The sequence below is a fragment of the Parasteatoda tepidariorum genome, chromosome 6 (genome assembly GCF_043381705.1).
Source record: "Parasteatoda tepidariorum isolate YZ-2023 chromosome 6, CAS_Ptep_4.0, whole genome shotgun sequence".
NCBI classification, from domain to species: Eukaryota; Metazoa; Arthropoda; class Arachnida; order Araneae; family Theridiidae; genus Parasteatoda; species Parasteatoda tepidariorum.
Window position 1 is genome coordinate 63107020 of NC_092209.1, and position 27811 is coordinate 63134830.

At 29.7% G+C, this 27811-nt stretch overlaps 1 protein-coding gene across 1 annotated transcript; it reads left to right on the forward strand.

Moving 5' to 3' along the window:
- Positions 1-1660: 1660 nt before the first annotated feature.
- LOC107436494 (palmitoyltransferase ZDHHC6) lies at positions 1661-26035 on the forward strand. The gene is made up of 9 exons (XM_043050684.2): positions 1661-2253; positions 3784-3875; positions 7141-7297; positions 9809-9940; positions 13020-13073; positions 13804-13956; positions 19082-19269; positions 22428-22471; positions 25103-26035. The coding sequence occupies exons 1-9, from the start codon at positions 2014-2016 to the stop codon at positions 25198-25200; spliced, it is 1158 nt and encodes a 385-aa protein (XP_042906618.1). The 5' UTR covers positions 1661-2013; the 3' UTR covers positions 25201-26035.
- Positions 26036-27811: the final 1776 nt, after the last annotated feature.

The window sequence follows — 27811 nt, forward strand, 5'->3', positions numbered from 1 at the left end:
TGTGTCTCTCTGGGTGTGGTGAAGATCGTCCTCAAGTCACCTGAGTCCCCTTCTCTTGCGATCGAATCTCACCTTGATTCGCATCACTCAGGGGCCCCCATCTGCCTTCTACGAACCGCACGGCTGTTGGCCGTCTAAAAGACGTTGCCCATCTGACGGGACGAGGACCCAGGAAAAGGCGCTACTCACTCCACTGATATAGATTCAGGGATTATGAGTTCGATACTAGAATCTGAGTAAACATACGGGGTATACGGAGCAAGAAACTCTCGTAGGTTTTTTTGGCATAAAAGATAAAATAAAAGAGGAATTCCAGCTCTGGCGTTGCCTACGGTTTATATAACGGGGCATTCCTACAACAGCTTCTAAAACATAAAATCCTAAGAAAACAGGGAGGTGGGATAGCCTGACTGTAGGATATAGGGCCCATGTCCGAGAAGTCGTGAATTCGATCCCAACCTGCCGGAGGCTCCCCATGTACAAAATAATGATTGGTGCAAGCTAAATATGTCGGGGCTACGAAGTCCTCCAAGTTTCTATTACAAATCAATGCGTCTGGGGGTACTTGGTAGGAGATTGATAGTTCTCTGATTTAGGTCTAAATTACGATGATCTGTGAATGGATGGATGGTGTGTGAATCGTCCTCCCTGTAAAACGAGATGTGAAGTACGTCTGTTGTCTTCAGATCATCTTCAGATATGTTTCCCAGACCATCACCAAGAGCCCATTGTGCAGCTTTAGTCCTACATAAATGAATGTACCTACCTATCTAGATAAAAAACGGGCTAGGTACTTATTCATAGTTGGGTTATCCATGTGGACATCTTGCAATGCTCCGGTTGTGTAGTCTGTAAAAGCGTCGCTCACTGTGAGGAGATTACCGAAGCCAAGTATCACTGGCCGCGGTCAGTGAATGGGTGGGTGTCCAATTTGATCAGCCTGAGAAAGGACCGATGGTGCATAGTAGAGGCTCTCGTTAAACTGTTCTACAGTAAAGCACCTATAAGGCTCTGTGCTTAGTTTCACTGAAGTCAAAATTATGGATCATTCTCCCCTTAGTTGACAAATAATAGAGTCTTGAAAATAGGGCTATGAACTAGGATAGGGTTGGGGTGTAGATATCCCGATAGAATCCCAGTAATAATTTTTTTTTAAAAAGTTTAAATGTTGTTGTTGTTGTTAATTTACGTCGCACTAGAGCTGCACAATGGGCTATTGGCGACGGTCTGGGAAACATCCCGGAGGATGATCCGAAGACATGCCATCACAATTTTGATCCTCTGCGGAAGGGATGGCACCCCCGCTTCGGTAGCCCGACGACCTGCGCGCGAAGTCGAGCACTTTACGGTAGCACAGTTTAACGAGGACCAATACCGCACACCCTCGGTCCCTACGCAGACTGATCCAAGTGGGTCACCCACCCGCACACTGACCGCAGCCAGTGATGCTTGACTTCGGTGATCTGATGAGAACCGTGTCTTGACGATCAGTCCACTGCGGGACAAAAAGTTTAAATCGAAGTGATCCCAAATATGAAAGCAATTAGTGGCCACTTACACACATTGCTAGTGCAAATAGGCCTTAATTATACGCTGGTAGGCTGACCATGCTTGCCGCTTTTTTTCTTAATAATAACTAACTGTAACTGCAAATTTAGTTTCACTTTTGTTTACATCGTTCCATTTTACGAGTAGACTAGAGCAGACAAAGTTTCTGATCTGATGTTTTAAGAAATAACTTACCTATGATTATAATTTTAAAACTTATTTCCCGGAGTAAATATTCATTAATTACGCATAATAGTCTACGTTTAAATTTGTTTTCAATTTCTTCTCATTTTTTTGATCATATAGAATTTAAATTATCATGACCTAATCTTTTTATTTATACTTCCGTGATGACATCTTTATTTAAACTTCTCAAAGTTAATTAAGCTTTTGACCTTCAATTTTCTAACGATTCTAATTATATTCATTGCCTTTTTTAAAGTTTTAAATTTTATTCACATTAAAATGATAATTCGAGAACTTTTTAACCGAATTTGCCATTGGGGGCCTATGATTGCTATGATAATAATAAACTGTATTACGTTTTCAACGCTTCAAGTAACTGCTATGTGGCTTCCCTTCTTTTCTTCATTAAATGCTGCAGTGTGTCACAGTTTATTTTTATTTCTTGTTGGAAGCACTTTGTACAATTTTTTCTGTGCCATGTTCATTGGTCCTGGCTACGTTCCTTTCGGTTGGACTCCAGTAAGTGTACTTTATTTGCTAGTTACTTACATTTTATTCTTGTACGACAGGGGCAAGAATTAAGAAAATTTAATCACCCTTCCATCCTAATTTTCATTAATCCATTCTCCAGAGTTCTACAGTTGATTTGATCCTCAATTTTTAAAATTATCCTTCTATTCTCTTAAATGTGAGGACTGACCATATTTCCGTATCGTGATCTGTCACACCAACTACAATCGCCAAGGAGCCAAATAGATTTTAAACTTTCAAACGTTTTTTTTTTTTTTTTAAAAAAAACATGTAGATGTTTGCCCCAGAGTGGGCTACAAGTTATACCTTTCGAGTTGGTCCCTTTCTGTGATGTTTTTTTTTAGTTTCTCACTGGCCACTACTGCCCTGAAGTAGCTAAGACTTGACGATTACTCTGCCGCAAATCACAATACGGAAATCTTATCTTTAATGTGTATACTTTACTAAGTAATTCTCATTCAGTATCAAAATAACCAAAAAATTTAAAACTTCTGAAGAATAATTGAAGGCAAGCTAAAAGACAATCTCTGTGTTTAAATTTTTTTTTTTAAAGTAAACTTTAAAAAAAAGGATTGATTGATTAACATTTTGAAAGCTGTTTATATTTTAAACTGAAAATAAACATTCAAATGTGTATTTTTAAATTAAAAGGTATTTGTTAAAAAAAAGTAATGGTAAAATTTAAAATTACTAAAAAGAAAAACTCAATATACCTCCCAAATAAAAGATTTGAATATCTCTGTGGCCAAATATCATTCAAATTTTAACTATATACCAAGACAACATAAGATAACTAAAATTAAGAAATTAAAGTAAATAATTATCAGTAACTAAATAAATCAGAAGTGGACTTTTCATTAAAACAGATGGTTAAGAAAACAACCTTATCTGAAAAAATAAAATAAGAAAGCAGTGTTTTTAAGGGACGGCAGCTTAGTTTTACAAAAAGAGCAAGGAGGGTGTATTTATAAGATCAATGGGCAGGTAAGGTAGGCTGCCATTCTAAAAACGCTTAAAGAGAACGCTGCATTCTCATGTCTCTCTTTGATTTAATAATTTAAAAAACAAAGTAAGGATGTTTCTGTTTAGTAGACTTGGGCAAAAATATAATCAATTACATTTTTAGATTACTGTAATCAGTTACTTGTAACCATGATTACAACATATAGTTTTTATTACTGTTGTAATCGAGATTACAACAATCAATTACCTGTCATCATAATTAAAACTTTGATTACAGCTGCAATTGTGATTTCAATAGTCAATTACAATAATCATTTATTTGTAATCGTGATAGCAATGCACTATAATTTTGATTGCTGTTGTAATGGTGATTTATATAATCAATTACCTGTAATTGTGATTCCAAATTATTTTGACTGTTATATGATACTGCAACCTTTATTTTTGAAATTTCATAGCTATCATTAGTATGTATTTAATTTATAAGAATTGGATGCATAATTGTTTGTTTTTGTCATATCTTAGTGTATGTAATATTTATTTTTTTAAATATAGGCAGATACTAATGAGTGTAACTACCTCCAGTTTTGCTCTTTATGCAAAGGATACAAAGCACCAAGAGCTCATCATTGTCGTAAATGTAAAAGGTTAGGAACTTGTCTTCTTTTATTTCTAAGTTAGTCACTTTTAATTTGTCCTTGATATTTTTGTGAAATTATTTCTCCCTTTTAAATAGTCTCATAATTTTAACCAAAATTCTTTTGGTATGATTGTAATATTTTGTTTTAAGTTTTCTGCTATAATATTTTTTTCTTGCAAAAATTAAGCTAAAAATTAAAATTCTGAAGAATGTTTTTATATTAGTCAAATTTAATCTTCCTTGAGAAAAGCTACCTATTGAATTAAATCTGACAAGACATTTATTTGAAGGAAATGTATTTTTCTGCAAGGAATTCCCCATTTATTTTAAATAGTAGTGGACTTACATACTAATTGTGAAGAAATGCACAAAACTTTCCTTTTATATTTATTCCAAGTCTAAATTTGATTGTCTAGTATAAATTTGACCTTGATTCACTTCATTGTTTTTTGTTTTTTTTTATAGGCAATGAATGGTCCTGTTCTTTTTCTTTCCAATCTATCTACTACGATGTGTTAATTTCAAAATGTTCAGGTTTTAATTTTGAAGTGTTGCACATCATTTTAGTGCATCAGGTTATCATTTTTAGTGGCATTCTGATTTAAATAGCACTTGAGAATAGGCATTGCATAGCTGCCAACTGTTCTGAATTTTTTGGATTTGTTCCTAATTTTTAAATCAAATCTGAAAAATCTGATATTTTTATAAAAAATCTGAATTTTTATAAAATTGCAGTATATTTGCTCTTAAACCAATCCCTTATTCTGATCGCCACAACCGCATTTCCTGTGTTTATTGTGCTGAAGTAATTTTTAGTAGCTTTTTATTAGAAAATACTATTCCAATACTATAGCTGTTGCTGATCATTTCACTAAGATGAATCTTAACAACTATTATTATTTTTTAAAAAATTTATTGCACTATTATAACACTTGCATCAGAAATATTTGTTCATGATGTAGATTATTATTTACCTGTGTTTTATAATTTTGAGAAGAATCTATATTATATAAAACGCTAATATGTATGTATCAATAAAACCGATGATATTTCTTTTCTCGCGTTGGCAACAGTTTTCATTTTTAATTGATACGCTTCGGTGCGCAAGAGCGCGTAGTGAGCGTCATATGACTAATCTATATTACATAAAACGCTAATACGTTTTAATTGATAGGCTTCGCCACGCAAGAGCATGTAGTGAGCATATCATATGTCTAATCGGGTGAATTCTCACCGAATTATCAAAAAAATTCTCACAAAATTATCTTCATCGAAGCCGATGCTTTACATCCGGCGTTCAGTACTATTTGATATTGTTTTACAACGCATGGTTTTAGCCCTCTGGTGGGAGAGACTTTAAAACAAAACTTACAACAGTTATTTTTCTCAACAACTGAAATTTAGAATAGTGTGATTAAGAAAAATATGTGAACTGTTTGCAATTTTAAATTAATATTGAAATACACAGGTTTAGAAATTTCTACAGTGAAAAGTTTTCAGAACTTCAGTGTTCAAAAAAGTATACAAAAGCTAGACGTTAAGAACGTATCCAATGAGCGAGCAAAGCGAGCCTCCTAGTTATATAATAATAGGTAATGGTTGTTTTTCAATTATTATACTGGTATTCCTAATTATAAAATATTAATATTATTAATTTCCCACAAAAGATAGTGTTTCTAGTTTTGTTTTACTAATTTACATACGGTATTTAAATATTAATGTTATTATTTAATAGCTAAATTTTGGTCTTACTCTCGTAATTTTTGCGTATTATTTTGTCGCAAATAGTGTTCCTAATTTTTTATTCCTAAGGTTGGCAGCTATGGTATTGGCTGTCCAGAATTTGAGAAGTATATTATACATGCTATTGAAATGTTGATAAATTTAATAAAAGAATGCTCTAATTCTTAGAGCTATTTAGTTAATAAGAAGTACCATGCACATTTCATATGTGAGTATCTCCAATCTAGACTTAGATAAAATGCAAAACTTACTTCGAACATAAAATCTGAATTATAAAACTTTCTGCAAGCAATTGATTAACTCTTCTAACTAGATTCAACCCTTTTTTGGCCACCTGATTTTGTTGAAATTTGTTTGAAAATCACAGATTTTTTTTAAAAAATGTTATAATTTTTGTATAATTGATAATAAAAATTGTATTGTATTGTATAAAATTGCATAAAAAATATATTGATTCATACTATAGAGGTGAGTTTGGACAAACACACAAAAAAAATTTAAAATAGAAATCCAAAAATATTATGTATGAAAACACTTTTCAAATAATTGAAAAAATACCTGAAATTTGATCAAGAAAAAAGTGTATGTAGGAGGGATTTAGGAACAGAATGTTATGAATTTTTTAATAAAATTATTTATGTGAGATTTTAATTATGCATTTAAATTATGAGCGTGTGAATCTCGAAGTGTAGTTTTTTAATCCCACTTATTTCTTGATGTTTGATTTTAAAATTTCATTAATTTGATTTTAAAATTTCATTAATTCATTATCTCTAATAGTGACTTAAATTGCTTGTATACAAATTCCGTTGGATAATTTTTAAGTCATTCGAACACAAATCATAATAGTGGCTTTTAAATCGCAAGACTGCAAAAGGCAATTGATGTAAAATCATGAAAATACAAACATTATATGTGATCTTAAATCGTGTAAATAGGAATCTTGTTTTATGATTTTAAATCATGTGAATACCTACCAGGATTTGTGATTTTCTATCATGTGACTGTATTGTGAAATTATGATTTAACATATTATTGCTTCACTTTTATCATGCTTCTAATATACAATTTTATAAATATTCCCAGAAAAGTTATAAAGTATATCAAAAATCTCACAATTGACATGGGGTTGAAATTAGAAAAACTAATATGGAATAAAAAGAAAAATAACTAAGAAAATGTATATGATGCATTTAAAAATTTCATTTCAATGAAATATTATATGCTTACAATTTCTTTAACACATTGAAATCTTAATAAATATAATCTTATAGCATACTTTTAAAAAAGTAAATTTTTTCTATCTTTTATTTAACCTCTCTTCATAAAGCAACCTTTTTTTATCACACCAACCTGTACTTTTTATGTACTTATTTATTATATCAGCTCATTTAATTGAAAAAGATTAAGTGAATATTTCATTTTTCTCTGTGTTGTTCGTGAAAAAAAAAGTTGAATATATTTTTTTACAAATAAAGCAGTCTGAAGCCCATTTTTTAAATTTTAAATAACGTTATTCTGTCTTCCAGGTGTGTGATGAAAATGGATCATCATTGTCCGTGGATCAACAATTGCTGTGGTCATCGCAATCATAAAACATTCACATTATTCCTCATTTCTGCAGTATGTGGCTGTGTTTTGTCATCGGTTCTTCTTTTTCTTGGTTTATATCGTGCTTTTCAGGTGGTAAGTTATGATTTTTAATTTTCATTTGAAAAAATTTTAATTTTACCCTTATTGTAAAAAATAATCTCTCACTCAATTTCTTGATAGTAACTGTATTATTTTATCACTTTAAGCCTCCAACCTTCTTGACATTTACTATGGAAACTTTTCAAAAATTTTTTTAAATAAAGCATTATGTATAATTATTAAGTTCCTACTTAAAATTATTCTGTATAGGTCGTTATTATTATCTGTATAGCTTATTATTTTGTCGAAAGATTTGGCTATGCACCCTGTAGAAACAAAGTATATAGAAAGGAAAAGAAGTCCAGCTCTTCGAATACGTAACTAACGCAAGGAACTGCTCGGTTTGGTATGCTATACTAGAAAAACAACTTACAGGTTGAGCAGCATACTCAGATTTAGTTGAACTATGATCCAGCGCATGTGCATAAGATGTAAAGTGACAGTCAGGAGGTACATCACCTGTGAACCAGTTGTTGGACAGATTTGCAGGATTGGGTTGGTTGCTTCTCAGCAACCCCCGTTTTATTCTTTTTTCCTATGCTAAAATGTGTTTGCAGATTTAATTAATGAGAATGGTATAAATGTATTCTCAAAGAAATATCTTAATTAATAATACAGTACTGTTTATCAATCGTGTAAAAATGTAGAACAAACCAACAATTAAAAAGGAGAACTTTTCTTCTTCACCCCAACCCCAGTATTGATTAGAAGGAGATGAGGATGCAAACCCCTTTCAAGAATCTTTGCTGTTGTGCCCCTTTATACACAAGGACCGCACCTGACCTTGGAGAACTGGTTTACATTACATCAATGGATGCTAGACTTCTTCCCCTTTATAAATATAGATTCTTTGGTAGAGAGTCTTCACATGTTCTATTTTAACAAAATTTATTGTTCGCAATTTTTATTTTTTTTAAATATCACATGTAATAACATTCTGTATATCTTTAAAACTTCATAAATAGTTGTACACTGAACATCATCTTTCACTTTTTAAGCATTCCCACAGCATCTTACTTTTTTGAAAACCATTTTTCAATTACTCATCACTGCTTTTCCTTGTCTCCAAGAAACTTTGGTCTGGCTCTATTTGTTGATTTATTAACCTACAATATTAAGTATTCTTCCCCTAAATTTAAGTCATTAGTGAGAACAAAGAGAATTCTAGATCTCCAAAAATATAACAGGTCATAAAACCACCGCTACCATCTCTTACTGGAAACTCTCTAATTGTCTGTAGATAATTCCCATGCTTTCCAATCCCACATGAAAATAGTTAAGTTGTATAAAAATTAAAACATTTAAATGCATATTAGTGAAAATGGCAAATACGAAAGAAAAATACATCGACAAACCTATTCTATTCAGTAATTTATACTCTTTCAGGGACAACCTCCAAATATAACCATATTCCTAAATTTTTTATTCCTTAACTATGTGGGGAGAGTAGTTACAGATCATGTCAACCTTCATCTATGAAAAGGTACCCCGACATAGAGTCGAGTTAACATGTCTTATATACTAGTGAATTGTAGTTGTAATTTTGTAGTGGTAGATACGCTACAGTACTCCCCCACCAGAATTATAGCTATGATAGAATTCGATGAATGGATGCCACTAGTTGATTCATTGCTGTTTTGTGCGAAGCCGGGAGAGCTGTATTAAGATCACCGTATTTTTTTGAGTGCTGAATGTGAGAGGTGTATTAACTTCACGGTTGTAGTCGCTCCTGTGTTGCCGTTAGCAGTCGAGTGTATGCAAGCCAACGTTGTGTGTGATCGAGATGAGACTGAGTAGCAACTGCGTGAGGAGGTGGATAATGATGCAGTCACAAGTAGCAAGTCAACTGTTCAATGTGGACCATCCAACGAAGTAGGCGTTACTGCCGATGTAGGCGTATCCAGATCAAAGTGGGCGTTTTTACCAAGGTAGGCGTGTTCACATCATGTCCGAAGGTCACCAATGTGGGGAGAGTAGTTACAGATCATGTCAACCTTCATCTATGAAAAGGTACCCTGACATAGAGTCGAGTTAACATGTCTTATATACTAGTGAATTGTAGTTGTAATTTTGTAGTGGTAGATACGCTACAACTATATTGATAACACTTGGCCTTTAAGATATCTTTTTCTTTTTTCTATATTTGGAGAACATGGTTTTTTACTAAATAAGTAGATAAAGAATATTAATGTATAAAATGAATATAAATGAAAATGAATATATATCTTATTAAATTAATAAATTATTAATTAATATCTTATTGAAATTAATATAATCATTTAAAATGCTGAATTAAATCAGTTAAAAAGAAAACCTGTTAAATTGTCATTATATTCTTGATGCTCAAAAGAAATATTAAATATTAAAATAAATAATATTTTTTTGATTTTTTTAATTAGAAGTTTGAAGTTAGGTTTTGGTTTGTTTGAAAAAATTTTGTGAGCAGTTATAGAACTCATGTTTTTATAAACTCTTTAATGGTTTTATTTTTATTGCTTCTTTCAGAACTGGTACTTTTTACATGGAGATAGAAGATATGTTGTTTATCTTACAATATATCAGTTAGGCTTCACTGTATTTAGTCTTGGATTAGCTCTAGGTGTTGTTCTAGCAGTTGGTGGTCTATTTTATGTCCAGGTAATTGCTTTTATCTATTTATTTTTCTTGGTTTTGCATATCTATTCCTAGCCATTTTGTTATATCTCTTTGTGTTATTAAGAAAAAAGTAATTGAAAAATTAAAATTCTCCTAACTGTTTAATTTTAAGCACGGAAAACAATTTCAAATGTGATTCCTTAATGCAGTATAATCTGTAATCTAAACTTTTGGAATCTTAAATTCAGTTTAAATTACAGTTATTTTTTTAAGTACTTCTTATAGCTACCTGATAATTATAAGCATAAACTTTGTAATACTTTTGTTAGTGTGGCATAAGGAAATTTGTTTACTTCATTTTTATTTATTTGAAGATAAAACTAAAGGGGCATTCTTAAAAAGTAGAGTTTTTAAATCTTGCACATGGCTTACCAAAGAATACACTGATTTTGCTTTATCATTCTCTAATATAATAAACTACACATTCTTATAATACTAGGTTTTGTATATTGCAAGTTTTGAATTATTAGTTATACTTTTGGATATTGATTTTAAAAATTTAGTTATTGAGTCAGATTTCAGATTTCTTTTGTAAAACTAAAATACTTGTAGGGAGAGTTGTTATCGACCATGTCAACCTTCCTTCATCTATGAAAAGGTACCCCAACATAGAATCGAGTTAACATGTCTTATATACTAGGAAATTGGAATTGTATTCTTTTAGTGGTAGACACCCTAGAGTACTCCCCTACCCGAATTATATGTGTGATAGAATTCAATGAACCACTAGTTGATTCATTGCTGATAGTGAGAAGCCGGGAGAGCTGTATTAAGTTCACTGTCATGGTCGCTTTTGTGTTATGTACAAGTGCTTTAGCAGACGAGTGTATATGTAAGTTATGTGTGATCGAGACTGAGAAGCAACAGCTCAAGGATGTGGATAATGTCACAGTCACAAGTAGCAAGTCAACTGTTCATTGTGGACCATCCATCTTAGTAGGACTGTTCAAATTGAAGTGGGCATTACTGTTAAGATAGGCGTGTTCATTTCAAAGTGAGAGATTCTGTCAAGGTAGGCATGTTCACATCACGTCCGAAGGACACTAATGTGGGGATAGTTGTTTTCGACCATGTTAACCTTCGTGTATGAAAAGGTACCCCAACATTGAATCCAGTTAACATGTCTTATTTACTAGTGAATTGAAATTGTATTTTTGTAGTGGTAGACACACTACATACTGAATATATTAGTATTACATTTATTTTGTTCAGACTTAGTATGGTTACATGTTTATTATTTTGGCTTGTGTTTATAGAGCCTTACAAGAGAAAGAAATGTGTAGCCAAATTGAATTAGCTAATACAATATTTAAATTAGTGAGTATCAAAATTTTGTTAAAAAAAATCAATAGAAAAAGTTGGAAAAGAAAAGAAGAGGTTGTTCTCCATATTTACATTGTAACTAGTGATACTTTTTTACACGAATCGATAAATCAAAGTTAAGATATAAAAGAAAATAAATGTAACTTTTAAATGAAAGTACAACTACTCATTGTATGCTGAAGACTGATTACCATTTCAGCATTTCTCTTTTAAAATGTAATGTGCATAAGGTGACTACAATATATGGAAATAAATTTCAAACGTAAATCCTGAAAAAGATATTTTAAAAATATAATTTTTATCTGTTTTATGCAAAACTAAAAAGAAAAGTTTTACTTTTGGAACACCTCTTTTTAGTATTAAACTAAGCTTATTTAAAATGAAAGTTATGCAAGAAAATGTAAAGATAGTTTGAATTTTTTATTATTGTTTGTTTGTGTAACATATTTGTAGTTTATAGTTCGTATATAGTTTATAATGGGTTGTTTGTGTACCAGTCTGCTTGATTCTCATTTTTTTTTCATTATTTCTTTTCGATCATGAACTTATCATAAAGATATTCCTATTCTGACATATGTGAATTAAATTATTTATATTTCTAATTATAATTTATGTAGAGAGAATTTTGTTGTCAAGTGCCATAAAGTGTACATTTTTAGAGCTTTTATCAAAAATTGAGTCATAACCTACTCATTATGGATCAAATACATTATCATGAAAACTTTATAAGACTATGAGAGACATTATTATTGAAGTCCTTATATATATGCATACTTGCCAAGTCTCCTGTTTTTTAACGAAGAATCCCGTATTTTACGACTATCTCCTGTTTACATGTATATTCTCAAATTTCTCCTTATTTGTTGAAGAAATTTTTAAAAAAAAAATTGTTAATGAAATATCCACTGATGGCAAGTATACTTCTCTTCTTACTCAACAGATAGTGCGATTGCCAGTACTGCGCTATGTTTAGAGTTAATAATTAAAATCTCCCCTTACAAACAAGCTATCGGTGGGACGTTTTCGTGGTTTTTCTCTCGGTGTTACGCAAATGCAGGTTAATTCCATCAAAAAGTCCTCCACGAAGGCAAATTTCTCCCAATACTTGATTGATCAAGGAATTCCTTTGTCTTCTGGATTAAGTTCAAAATTTCAAGGCTACGGAGTTGAACATTAGTAGCCGTAAACCCAAAACTGGATCAGCTCTTTATCAATGATTATGAAATAGTTTTAAATACTTACATGATTATGCATGATGAATCAAAACTTTATGTGTTTGCCTAAAAAATGTCACTAGTAAAATCTCTTATTTTATTTCTCCACATATATATATAATATAATATATATATATTTATTTAACTAAAACCTATTTCTGTTTGGTAGAGTGAAATAATTATTGGTATTGCATTTTTATTTTCATCAGGCGAAATGGTTTTCTGTAATTGCACCTGTATATTTATCAGATTTTAATTTAATAATTTTTCTCTTTGCTTAAATATTTTATTAATTTTTTGTGAATATTCTTATGACTTCAATTTCAGAAAATGTTCTAAAATTGTTTAAAAATGATTGAGAAATGCTCGATAAAAAATTGGCTTATTAAATTATAAAAAATAAAATTATTTTAAATTATAAATTTGACATAGCTTTTAAACAATACATTTTTTTTTCCGAATGTTGTTTTATATTTCTTCATCGCTGAACGGTAAAATGGTCTAATTTTTTACTTTTCTTTTAGATGAAACAAATATTTAAGAATGAAACTAGTATTGAAAATTGGATTGTAACTAAAGTGAGTCATGTGTATTTAATTATTTCTATACATATTTATAATTACATAATCATCTGCATTCATATGTTGATTTTTAATGAATTTGATTTAATTTTAAGTTTAAAAATTTCATCCGAAATTGATTATTCTCAGTAGCATGTGTGTCAAATCACTAAGCAAAGCATTGAATAGTTGCATTTAATTGATCAAATAATTCAGATAAATGTGAAATAATTTTATAGTTTTATCAGTGAAAGTTTTTATTTACCAGTTTAGTTCTAATAAAAGTAGAAAAAAAATTTGTTGGTTTTTTGTAAAATTTATGGTGTATTAATTTTCTTAAATGACTTTAAGCAATGAATTGCTAAAATACTTATTTACTGTATTCAAACAGCTGTTGTGAAATCAAAATTTCATGCCCTTCTTGGACAGAGTAAAACTAATAATAAGAATTGTACAATAAAAATAAAAAAAAATAAGTGAACAAAAAACCCAGAATCAGAGCCGTGGTATGTTGACTTTCTCTAGTGTTCCGAAAATTTTTACTTAAGACAGTTATTTAGAATCCATGAGTATAAATCTCATCTAGAAAAGAAAGCCAGTTAAGTCTACCCCAAAGCAATGAATACTTTGATGAAATTTTCGAAAACACTGGAGAGAGTTTCTACGAAAACTCATTATTTTAAATAAATAATGCTTTATCAAATTTTAAAGTATTTTTATCTTACTGTTCGAATAACTTTGTATTTAGGCTGTTTGTCGACCACGCCATGAAGATGAAAAATTTATTTATCCTTATCACTTGGGTTATTGGAAAAATCTGAAACAAGTCTTTTGGGATCGACTTGGTAATGGTTTAACAGACTGGCCTATTGTTGCTGGCTGTCATCCTTATACCCTTACTGTAAGTTTAAATTTTATTAATTTTCAGTATTATAAGAATTGGAGACCTTTGGGGTAAAAGTGAAAACCCACAATTTATAACAATCTCTCTACTGTATATAGGTAATTCAAAAAGAAATTTCATTCTGCTTGAAAAACACCAGTGTCTGTCAAAAAGGGCAACACAGTTTTGGTTCATTTTCATAAGAAACAAGGAAGTATCGGTGATAAAACAAAAATTGCCTATCTCTAAACAAGTAAATGGTTCATTGCTTTCCCACCTTTAGGTCTTCAATTTTTACATTGAACTTACTAAGCTGGAAAAAAAATAATCACCCTGCATAGCTTTTGATTTAATTATGAGATTTTAATATATGAAGATGCATTCTTGGTTATTATTACTGACTAATTTATTGGTACAAGCAACTCATTAAATTTGTTGAGACAGGCGAAAAATGTTTTTTCTTTGAATATACTTTTTTCAACAGATATGGATTATTATCCCTCAAAATATAAGGGTTAGGTGCAAATTATGAAAAATATGGCACAAATAGTTTAGCCAGGAACTCTGCCAAAAGTTAAGGTTCTTAATTATATTTCTATCTATTTCATTATATCTCATGAATTAATTATGAAAATCAAACAGTGTTTCTTCTCTATTTATAAAACTTCTTTGCAATGATAATTTCCAGGAAAAAAAATCTTTGATTATTATTTGTTATTTAATTTTATTATCAAAAAGCTCAGACTGTAAGGTATGAAAAATTTTATTTCATATCACGAACTCCAAAGTGATGATGATAATATTTTATTGTCTTCTCCTTCATTGTATAGTCATAGAACCCTTGTAAAAAATGCAATAAAAAATGTAATGTGAAAGCATTAAAGGATGGAAATCTATGTTTACGTAAAGGAAAACAAAAATATTTATAAACTCATGCTAATCATTATATTACATAACAGCAAAGAAGGTATTAAAATCATCTAAAATCAGTTTATTTTAAGGTAAGCTTAAAGGTAGTTTCGAACTAACTAAAAGTATATTTTTCTGTCTCTAAATAAGTTAAACCTTTTTTTTCTTTTTTTATGATGATTTTAATTCTCTCCATGTATTTTCCAGCTTTAATTATATTAGTCAGGTTTTTGAAAACATTTTTATTCTTTTTCTTTTTAATATTAATTTGTGGTCTAATGTGCAGGATTTTTCTTTAATAATGGCTTTTAACAATTAAAGACATGTATACTAAGGGCAGCCATTCCAGATTACACAGTGTAATAATTTTATATTTGAATCCATTAATTATGTTCTAAAAGTTGCATGAGTCAAAAAATTCCTCTCGTTTCCTGCTTTTTGTTAATTAATTAATTTATTTTTTAACTTTCTATATCTGTGCATAGTTTGAATTTTTCGCTCTGAATTAAGTTAAATAAAAATGTCTGAATCTTTGAAAGTAATTTATTACTTTGTTATCCCAATATATATCCAACTTTTCATGTGATAAAGTTATTTTTCAACAAAGACTTTCAATTTATAACCGACGGTAAACAGTTGACCCAACTCGGAATTTAAGACTATCAATGTTCAACTCTGCCCCGTGTGGTGACCGGGGGGTGAGAATCTAGTCCCAACGTAGCTCATGCGTGTCGTAGAAGGCGACTAAAATGGGCACCCAGTGTCCGGGGGTATAGCCGGGTACCCTGCTCCTGGGGATTATATCAGGGGACTGGTCCTCCAGGTTGGGGGTTGGGCGTAGGGCTAACAACCCTACCCTGTAAAAAAATCTTGTTGCGAAGTCTCAAGTCAATGATTCCGGACCGAAATTTAGAAGACGACCTGGCAAATCTTACATGGAACTGAGAATCGGAACTTGGAACATTCGCTCTTTGTATAAAAGCAAAGGGCTGCAACTCTTAACGGAACAGCTGGATAATTACAGAGCTGATGTAATGGCTCTGCAAGAGATGAGGTGGCTTAACGATGGAATAATCGAGAAGAGAAATCACACAATCTTCTATAGCTGTGATAAGAAGAGGCATTTTTTTGGAACGGGTTTTGTTGTGGGCAAACACATTCGTCATCTTGTCGTGGATTTCGTGCCAAAGTCTCCAAGGTTATGTAAAATTAGGCTAAGAGGAAAATTCTTTAATTACAGTCTTATAAATGCCCACGCACCTACTGAAGACAAGGATGAAGACGAGAAAGAACTTTTCTATGAGAACCTGCATTCTNGGTGTTTTTTTTTTTTTTTTTTTTTTTTTTTTTTTTTTTTTTTTGATGATTTTAATTCTCTCCTTGTATTTTCCAGCTTTAATTATATTAGTCAGGTTTTGAAAACATTTTTATTCCTTTTCACTTTAATATTAATTTGTGGCCTACTGTGCAGAATTTTTCTTTAATAATGACTTTTAACAATTAAAAATATGTATACTAAGGGCAGCCATTCCAGATTACACAGTGCAATAGTTTTCTATTTGAATCCATTGATTATGTTCTAAAAGTTGCATGAGTCAAAAAATTCCTCTCGTTTCCTGCTTTTTGTTAATTAATTAATTTATTTTTCAACTTTCTATATCTGTGCATAGTTTGAATTTTTCGCTCTGAATTAAATTAAATAAAAATGTCTGAATCTTTAAAAGTAATTTATTACTTTGATATCCCTATATATATACAACTTTTCATGTGATAAAGTTATTTTTCAACAAAGACTTTTAATTATATCCGACGGTAAACAGTTGACCCAACTCGGAATTTAAGACTATCAATGTTCAACTCTGCCCCGTGTGGTGACCGGGGGGTGAGAATCTAGTCCCAACGTAGCTCATGCGTGTCGTAGAAGGCGACTAAAATGGGCACCCAGTGTCCGGGGGTATAGCCGGGTACCCTGCTCCTGGGGATTATATCAGGGGACTGGTCCTCTAAGTTGGGGGTTGGGCGTAGGGCTAACAACCCTACCCTGTAAAAAAATCTTGTTGCGAAGTCTCAAGTCAATGAATCCAGACCGAAATTTAGAAGACGACCTGGCAAATCTTACATGGAACTGAGAATCGGAACATTGAACATTCGCTCTTTGTATAAAAGCAAAGGGCTGCAACTCTTAACGGAACAGCTGGATAATTACAGGGCTGATGTAATGGCTCTGCAAGAGATGAGGTGGCTTAACGATGGAATAATCGAGAAGAGAAATCACACAATCTTCTATAGCTGTGATAAGAAGAGGCATATTTTTGGAACAGGTTTTGTTGTGGGCAAATAGATTCGGCATCTTGTCATGGATTTCGTGCCAAAGTCTTCAAGGCTATGTAAAATTAGGCTAAGAGGAAAACTCTTTAATTACAGTCTTATAAATGCCCATGCACTTACTGAAGTCAAGGATGATGATGAGAAAGAACTTTTCTATGAGAACCTGCATTCTTTATATAACTCCTGTCCACAAAACAACATCAAAATTATTCTGGGTGACTTAAATGCTAAAATTGGAAAGGAAGCTGAGCACAGGCCCACTATTGGAAAATACAGCCTGCACGAAACAACAAATGACAATGGACAGAGGCTCATTCACTTCACTGCAGAACATAGCATGGTCATATCCAGCACCTTTTTCCAACACAAGAGAATTCCCCAAACGACCTGGAGATCACCAGATGGAGATACCTCCAACCGGATTGACCATATATTGATAGACTCTAGACATGTGATGGACATACAAGATATTAGAACCTATTGTGGGGCCAACTTTGACTCAGACCATTACATGGTAATGAGTAGGATCAAGGCCAAGCTATCTAATGCACGTAAATGTCATGGGAAACATCTTGAGAAATTTGACTGCGAACAATTAAAGACCCCTAGAGTCAGGGATGACTTTCAGTCACAACTAACTATAAAGCTTAATGAAAAAGCAATCGGAAATATTGATTGCATTGATGGAAAGTGAACTTCTTTCAAAGAAGCCCTATTGGACTCATGTGATAATGTAATAAGCAAAATAAAAAGAGCTGAGAAAAAGGATTGGTTTGATACAGAATGTCGGAACGCGACCCAAAGAAAAAACGATGCATATAATATGATGCTCAGTAAAAAACACTCAAGAGCATCAGTAGAGAAATACAAAACTGCAAGAAGAGAAGAAAAGAAAGTTCATAGGTTGAAAAAAAAGGTTTTTCACGAAGACCTCTTTAAGGATGTCGAACATCTCCGAGGGTCTAATGAGAGCAGAGCTTTCTTTCGTGGCATTAACTTTGGTCGTCAGGAGTTCAAACCTAAAACTAACCTTTGCAGAAATAAAGATGGAGATATTTTAAGCGATATAACTGACATTTTAATAGGTGGAATGAACACTTCGACAACCTACTTAATGTAGAGTGCGTTCAGACAGAGTCCTGTTCACCAAACGTTAACCAAGAGTGTATAGCACCTCTTTCAATGATTGAGGTTGAAGAAGCAGTTCAAAAACTTAAGAACAACAAGGCTCCTGGCCCAGATTTGATATCACCAGAATTCTTAAAAAACTCAGGACCAGATGGGTTAAAGGCCATACATAATATTCTAACATCAGTATGGGAAAAAGAGATACTCCCGGAAGAATGGAAACACAGCACTGTTTGTCTTATACACAAAAAAGGAGACATTCTTGAATGTTCAAACTACCGGGGTATCAGCATGCTCTGCACTGCATATAAAGTCTTTTCAAAAATTCTATTTAACAGACTTAGCCCCTATGTAGAAAACATCATTGGTGAATACCAGTNGACAAAGCTATTCCCTACATTCTTATCAGTTTCATAGTTCATCTAAAGGTTCACATTCCTTTGCTCACACCTGTTCCTGATAAGTCACCTTTCTTTGTAACAAAGGAGTGATGAAGGTCAGTGGTCAGTACCCATACATGTGTTTGTAAGGGCAAGTTAAAACTAAATAAGACATTTTAAATAAAATTTTAAAAAATTGAAATTAGGAGTGGAAACTTCTTAAACGGGAAAAAAACTTCTTATAAAAGTAAATTTAACATTATGGTAATTGGTTTTTTTAAAAAATAACTTCTTACGCGGGAAAACTTCTTAAAAGGGAACTTTTTAAGCGGGTTCCACTGTATATATTTATGCTTGTACAAATTTTGAAATTAATAATAGTTCTCTATGTTATTTAGATTGAGCAGCTAATTCAAAAAGAAGACAAGAAGGCAAGAAAGAAGCAATATACTATTATAAAAAATTATTCTGGATCATGGTTTCCTATTTCAAAAGGAATAAAAACCTGCTTAACGCCCCCATGTAGTGATGAGTATCGCATTCCCCTTTCTGTTGGTGATACAATATACGTAACACGTTGGAGAAAGTAAACTATTTTCATTATTAATTGTTTTATTATCAGTTATAATTATAATATATGTTTATGGCTCATTTCAAGTGATATGTACCAAAAAAAAATCTTATTGGCGTCATGTTACAGACTTTCGTGAAAATGTTTTGTTGAAAAGCTCTTGATGAAGAACAACTAAAATATTTTTAGGACTAAAACTTTTATTGTGTTCCTGGAACAAAGCTACGATTAGAGAGCCATTTTGAAATTCGACTCAATTCATGAAAATTGTGCAACTGCAAATTGTAGTTCATATGTTATAAACCAATTCTATTTATGAGTCAATTTTCTTAATTTTGGCATCAATAGGAAGAAGAAAGTTAACACTATGTAATTAGGCTGTTAAAATGCTGCAAATATTTATGTAGTTTTTAAAACATTTTATTATTACACTAATTTTTTCGAGAATATTTTACAGGGAAGTAACAACTGTCACCACCTTATAATTTTTCATATAGTTAAATATCATACTTTTCAACATAAATAGAGGGTGTTTTCTGTTTTTGAAAACAAATAGAAAGTGGGTTTTAGGCAAAATACTTCAGATTTTTTTTATAGCACGAAAACTGTTTCTTGGTCTAATTTTTTTTTCTTGTAATGTTAAATGCTATATTTTTTTTCAATATGAAAAAAGAAGATGTGTTTTGTTTTTGAACAATGAAAAAAAAAAATGATTTTTCGAAAAATTTACTTCAAGATTTTTACAGCGCGAAAACAAAGTGTTTTGATCACAATTTTTTTTCCTCATATTATTGAATGTCATATTTTTCAATATAAAAATTCACTAGAGTGTGTTTGGTTTTTAAGAAACTTAAACATTGTTTTAGCAAAAATACTTAAAGTGTTTTTTATAGCACAAAAACAAAGTTTCTTGACTACATTTTTTTTTGTCACAATGTTAAATATCATATATTTCAATATAAAAAATATCAAGAGAATGTTTTTTTTTTTGTCTTGTTATTTCACATAAAAAAATTATTTTTAACATTTGTGATAAGAGCCACTTTTTATTTTAAAGACCAAAAAAAACTTTTTAGAGTTCTTTTATGCTGAAAAGTTCAAGAAATTTTGTTTTCATGCCATAAAAAAATCTTGAAATGTTTTGGCTGAAAAAACATTTTTTTATTTCTTTCATGGTTAAAAATAAGAAACTGCCTCTTGAGGTTTTGTAAGGAAAAAAAAAAGACATTTTACACTATGAGGAAAAGTGTGGTCACTAAAATTCGTTTTTGTGCTATTGAAAAAAGCTTTAATTATTTTAGCTAAAAAACCCTTTTTATTTTTTTAAACTCAAAAACAGAAAATATACTTTTAATTTTTATTTATTGAAAAACATAATAAATAACATGATACGAAAAAAAAAAAATTTGAGGTCCAGAAAGTTTGTTTTTGTGCTATAAAAATATCTTAAAGTATTTGGGCTGAAAACAATTTTTTAATTTGTTTCATTGCCTATAGCAAAAATTAAATTTTTAATTTTTTTATATTGAAAAATATGACATTCAACATAATGTGGGAAAAAAATTGAGATCAAGTTAAAATAATGCTGTAAAAGTGAGATCAAGTAAAGGGCTGTAAAAGTATCTCAATATGTTTTGACTGAAAACTACTTTTTATTTTTTAAAGATAAAAAAATATCCTTTGATTTTTTTTTTCATGTTAATAACATTATGAGTTCTATGGTTACTAGTTATGGTCCAAAATTCTGAAATAATTATTTCAGTCATTTTTATTTTCTGTCAGGAACATTTCTACAAAAAATTTTCTTGAAAATCTGTGATATGATGGCAACAAGATTTTTTTTATTTTGTTTGATTTCACTTAAAATGAGCCCTGATAAATTAAAGGTTTGACTCATTTAGACAAAGTTATTATAATTTTTTCAGTTTAAATGAGTTTGTTAAATAATTTAAATGATTAGTCCAAACTTCTCAATTTCATTTTAGTATTTCTAGATTTCATGTTACCCTGCCCCCTACAAAAAATCTGTTTGAAAATAAATTTTTGAATTTTATATGAAATCTTAAACTGTTAAGTTAGGACCTCAGATAAAGACAAAACATCTTAAATTGTGCTATTATCTTGAATTTAAATTGTAATTTTTTTCAGAAATGGCAAATTTTTTTTTAATTACTGATGTTATAACTATAAAATCGATAATTAAATTATCCACTTCACAATTTTTCTTCATGGGATCTATTACTTTCAATAGATTATTACAACTTAAGTATTTCATCAAAATGGTGCTTTGCACTTTGCATCTTTGTTATATTTTTTCCACTACTAACAGTTAAAAACTATCTTTTATTTTTAGTGGACATGTAGCCTAAATTGTTATGATACAACAAACTCTTAAAAAAAGTCATTTTGCCAGTCTCCCTTACAGGACTAATAATTTTATCAGAAAATAGTTTCTTCTAGTGTCAACTGTTTAATATAGAGCCATAAAGTTTCTAAAAAGGAAAGTCATTATTTTTTTTTTTAAATTTTGTTAAAGAAGTGATAAAAATATTAATGATACAAAGAACACTGAAAAAATTAATTTCATAGATTTTCATCTTGAAGCTTGTATTTTTGTGAAATAAATAGTTACTGCTTACTCTTTCAAATGGTACCATACACTTTGAATCTTAATTATTATTATTCCATAACTGCGTGTATTTGTTATAAAATAATAAGATCTTATTTTATTAAAACAATACTAAAATCTAAGCCAACTTTGGACACTGTATTTAATTCAACGTATGACAATCAATGCAAAATTTTTTGTTTAATTCCTCCAAATTTATTTTTACGATATCAAAACTAAAAATTCCACTTTACCAATATGAAACAATTCTTCCTGACTAATAATGCTTTTATTTTAAAATTAAATTGCTCATTTAACAAGTGAAAATTGGAAGCTAAAAACATTAAAGTTGTTTGTAAACTTCCTTCACTTTGTTTTCAAATTTTTTCTTATATCTGACATACATCAAAACAAATATAATTTGAGTTTATTTTTAATGAACAACCCAAAAAATGCTATGCTTACCTTTCTTTCTATTGTTATTAAAATAAGGTTTATGTTTTTTACTCTTTTAACCTCTGATGTTCATTGATTGTTTCTTTTTTCTTCTTTGTTTAAATTATAGCCGATGGTTATATGGTGAAAAGTGCAATCCTTTAGATAATTCAGGTAATACTTTTTTTTTAATTACTGTAGTAAATATTGCTGAAATGTATATTTTTTCCAAATAAAACTTCTAGCCACAGCCATGAGCTGAGAGCATCCATTATGAGATTCTGTGCTGCTGATATGTTTCTGTGTATTTAGTTTTTTCTTTCTAAATTATTTGAGTTTTTATATAAGAAGAAATTTACTTTCAATTGTCTTCAACTTATTACAAATATTTTACTTATTTTTAAACATTATGGATATATGTGATGGCAAACTTTTTATTATTTAATTAAAAACTTGAAGTTTGAAAAAAAGATTATTTGTAATTAGATTTTTGTGNCTGTATTTTCAATTTTTTTTTATTTATAATTTTAATAAGAACTTTTTATACTTCTAATTTGTTTATAAATATGATGTTATTTCATGTATCAAGACTATTTCAGATATTCTCGTTATTTCAGATATTTAGCTTATTTCAGATGTTTTTATTATTTTTACACATTGTAGAACTAAGCGATGGTAAATGTTTTACGAGTTAATTAAAAGCTTAACATTTGGGGGGGGGGGACAAATGTGTAATTAATTTTCAGAAATTTTTTTTATTATTTGTCTTGTGTTTTCATTTATACTTATACTATGAACTTTTTATGCTTTTAATTTTTTTATAAATTTGATAATCTCTCATAATATTGCTTCTGTCAAAATGCATTAAAAATATTACAAAAGATTTTAAAAAATAATGATACTAAACTACAGGTATTTATAAAATAAATGACTTTCTGTACTATATCATTATTTGGATTCATATGAATTGGGTCATTAAGTGCAAATTATTACAAATCTATCTAACATTTCTTACTTATCTGTCTCAAAAAGAATTTATTCCAAATTAACGTGTTTTTTTTTTTGGAAGTCTACACAATGGTACATATTCATGAAATTATAGGCAATTTAAATGTTCTAAATTGAGATTATGTTTTTAATGCAATGGAGATTATTAACGTTGTTTTATAATTAATTTAGTAAGTAATTAGTTGCTCTTTCGATATTAAATTGCAATGCATATTCATATGACTTCTGAAATCACACATGTTGCTCTCTACCTTTTTTCATGTTTTGGACTATTCTCAAAATAATTAAAATATTGTCATATTAAATCAAACCTTTTTAGCTTTAAATGTGTGAATTAAAGACGGCGTTTACTAAACTAGTCCTGTTTTTGTGAATTTATAAAAAAATGGACTCATTTTCTGAATCTATAATCACTGTGAAATGGGGGTTTTCTGTCAGAGTCCTGTTTCTGTGATTACATGGAAATTAAGACCTTATTTTTATTTAAAAAAAAAAATTGAAATCTTTTCTTTCAAGGAGTTTTAGCTTTAAATGATGGAATTAAAGATGGCATTGACAAAACCAGTCCTGTTTTTGTGAATTAGTAAAAAATATATTTATTTTCTGAACGTATATACTCATGGTGGAATGGGATTTTTTTTTCTGTCAGAGTCTTGTTCTTGTAAAATAAACTCAAAAACCCTGCCTTTCAAAGAATGTTAGCTTTGAATTTATCAATTAAAGCTGCCCTAAACTCTATTTTTCAAAAGTGGACTTTTGGGGAAGAGTTCATTTTTAAAATAAGAAATCTTGTGAAGGGTCTGTTTTTGTTGTAGAATAATTTATGAAGGATTTGTTTTAATGATTAAATATTTCTCAAAAGTTCTGTTTTAACAATAAACTATTTTGTGATGAATCTACTTCAACAATGAAAAAAATTTTAAGGGTCTGTTATGAGGTGTGAATTTCTTCTAAAATAATTTCTACAAGGTCTGATCAAATTCCTTATTATGTGCTTCCTAAAGTTACTGTTTTGATGTCCTAAAATGGTTCTAACTAGTGCTTACTCGTTTATATTGGGTTTCGGGCATAACATATGTGAAATTTACTGACAAAAACAACAGAAATTTTATTACAATGTATAATACCTGTTATTCTGAAACTAGTTAACTATATATGTTCTAGAATTGCATAATTTTTTTTAAACCTTTCAAATGTGAGATCCAACTGAAAAATAAAATTTTTTACTGTATTTTCAATTTTTATCTGTTTTTTTTTCTAACTGTTTATTTTAATGTTCTCCATATTCAACTACTTTACAATATCTAATTTTAGAAAACTTATGACAGAAAGCATAAACCAATTGTTTTTAAAATCATTTGTATTTTTTTAAACATATTTTTAAAAAATTATATTTATTAGTTTAATTAGTTTACATTTTATATTAGTTTAAGTAATATTATTACTTGTATTGTTGTTTGTTGTGAATTTCTCAGTATTTTTGTATTTTGCCCATTTGCTTTGTGTTTTGCTATTTTGTTCAAAACCTTGCAAACTCCAATGCTTTCATTTTCAGGCAAACTTGACATACTGATATCACTAATAACAGAAATGCAGTCCAATTTTACCATTTTTATGGGGGGGGAGAGATAGAATAAGTATTAATCCATAAAGCAATGATTTAAAATTTATTTCATCAACAAAGTGAAGAAAATAGTAAATTGCTAAAATTAGTTTTGTAACAAAATATTGTTTGATTATGAACTTAATTTTTAATTTTAGTAAAACGATTTCATACTGAAAATATTTATTTTATAGGTAAAGATGAAATTAAAGGATGGTTTCCAAGATGTTGTGCTGTAGAATTTACCAGTACTGACTGTGAAATTTCAAAACTAGCAAAAAAACTATCTTGATTTTATCACAAAATTACCTATCAATACTTAAATCTGAAATGGTGCCATTTGCTCAAAGGAGAAATAATGATTTCATTTAATTATCATTATGGTAAAAAAGGTTGTTAAAATTTAACTTCACATTCATATCAAAAACTGAATGTATGTATTTTTTATAGATTGAATTTGAATTTAATTCTTTTGATAATTTTTGTATTGTATACATTTTTAATTGTTATTAATTTTCAATAACTCTTAAAAATGTGAAAATTTGTTGTATGTGGTATTTTCCTGGTGACAACTTCAATTTATCTTTATTTTGTTTTTAATTTAGAACTTTACATAGTCAATTTTTCATCAAAAAATGACTTTTTTTTTATATATGTCTCAGTATATATATTCAAAAATATATTGTTTTCTAAGATAACTATATTGTTAGTGTGTTGTTATCTCATCTAAGACTTGCAATATTAATGAATAATTATTTTCAAATTTTTTCTATGTCTACTGTTAAATTGCACCAAAATACTTTGCTGTTATTTATTTTTCATTTTAAAACTATCATATTTAAGTTTTTTTTCCTGGCCTGTCTTCCTATATTTGCAGCACATAAATCCATAAACACAAAGTCACTCTCAAAACAAAGTGTATCTCAGGTGAATGAATTTTGATCTGATAATTGAAATGTATAGCAAATTTTATGCAATAAAGTGAAATATTATCATTCATAGAAAATTGAAAAACTATTTGTTTAAGCTTTGTAATATTCAATTTAGAGTGTCATTTGTTATGTGTCAACAAAATTACTATCTGTGCCATTGATTCACCGTCTAATTATTGTGAAAAAATTCAGAAATTTTTTTTTTTGTTTTCTTTTGCAGTATTGCAGAATCACCCAATAATTATCCCTTTTTATTTAATTGTTTTATCTTTTTTGATAATAGATTGTCACATTTCCACTTAATTTTTCTCTTCATTAAGAACCAATCCCTCCTGAGTTAATAGATTTAGATACCAGAAGTCAAAAAAGAAATGTGCTTCCAAATGTGTCATTTGCGAAAACCTAAGATGAATAACCTTATTTCTGATAAGACGACTTATATTTCTACATGACTAATGATTTTTTTTTCTTTTAAAGCAAGACAATCCATGATGCATTCATATTGTCATTTTAAAAATTTTTTTAATGAACATACAACATAATTGAAATTTTTATTGTTATTGACTTCTGAGTGTTAATACTTTTAATATACAGTAGAGTCCCGATGATCCGAGCCCTGGTTATCCGAGTTTCCGCTTTAACCGAGCTATCAAATATTTTAAGGTTTTTTTTTGTTCTAGTTTATTTTTTATTTTTAAAAATACCGCAGAAAAATAAATCGGAATTTTATCTTCCAAACGCTCAGGAAAACAAAATCTAACAACTTGATCCCATGAAATGATCATTAATATCGTCAATAATGAAAATGAACCTAGCGAAGATGAAGACAGTGACGGTGAAAATCAACATTTAAAAGTCTCTGACACAGATGAACTTAAAGCTGTCGAAAATGCTACTGAATACATAGAACAACAAAAAGAGGCGACACCAGCCTTCCTGTTATCCCTAAAAAATGGCGAAACATTGCTGCAGAAAAGTACCAAAGTTATGTCAAACAAAAAACGATTCAGGACTTTTTTTAAGTAAAAACTCTTTAATTCTCGCAAAGTATACTTTTTAAGTTTTTTCAAGTAAGCTTTTTAATAATACAGTAGAGAACTATTTATCCGGTATCCAGATAACCGGGAAACCAGAAAACCGGGGAAAATTTTGCTCGATTTTCCCGCCATTTTAAACTAGAACGAAAAAAGCGGAAATTGNACCCAGCTCAGGAGCCTTGACTCATTAATGTACACTTGTAAACCAAGAATTAATTTTTTTAAAGTATTTATTTAATTGAGATATGTTAGAAAACCTAGTTCTAGGGATCTATTTTAAGACATAAATTATATTCGCAATAGGAAATAAAATTAATTTTTCCTCTTAGTTGAAAATTTGCTATTATTTAGTGTTATTAACAAAGACAATCTGTACAAAATTTTAATTGTTTAAAATACAAAAATATTTTATTTTTCTGACTAATTGTAAATGCTCTATGTATACCAAGGAATAATTATTATCAATTAATAAGAAAAAAGAACTAAATTTATTACACCTGCAAAAGACAAATCTTTTATTTTTTTTATTTTTTGTGTCGTTCTAAAAAAGTTTATGCACTCCTATTATTCATAATGATGAAAAATATAATTGTTTTTTTTTAATTATTTTTGTTAATAAACGTTGTTTTTTTTTTGTTTCTATAGTTGTTTAAAAGTTGTCTCACTAATTAAAGAAAAAGTAGCAGTTACTTGACTTCTACTGCATAATTTACGTGTAATGTAATTATCGCATCAAATTTATTTTCACAATATTGGGATTGAAAAATAATTGAGTTTTTTCTGTCTTGTAGAGAAATATTATTGTTAAAAAAAAAAAAAAGAATTCCTGTGTTGCATAGATTAAATGTATTTCAGTTAGTTATGTCCAATATTTTATTTTCCCTACTTATATGTAAATGTGTAATATTTTTTTATCTGTATTAACTACTGTTAT

Coding starts and splice junctions, on each gene's coding strand:
- LOC107436494 (XM_043050684.2), top strand. CDS start 2,014: ATGATAATTCGAGAACTTTTTAACCGAATTTGCCATTGGGGGCCTATG. Junction 7,298..9,808: donor TATATCGTGCTTTTCAGGTG/GTAAGTTATGAT, acceptor TGCTTCTTTCAG/AACTGGTACTTTTTACATGG. Junction 13,074..13,803: donor AAAATTGGATTGTAACTAAA/GTGAGTCATGTG, acceptor CTTTGTATTTAG/GCTGTTTGTCGACCACGCCA.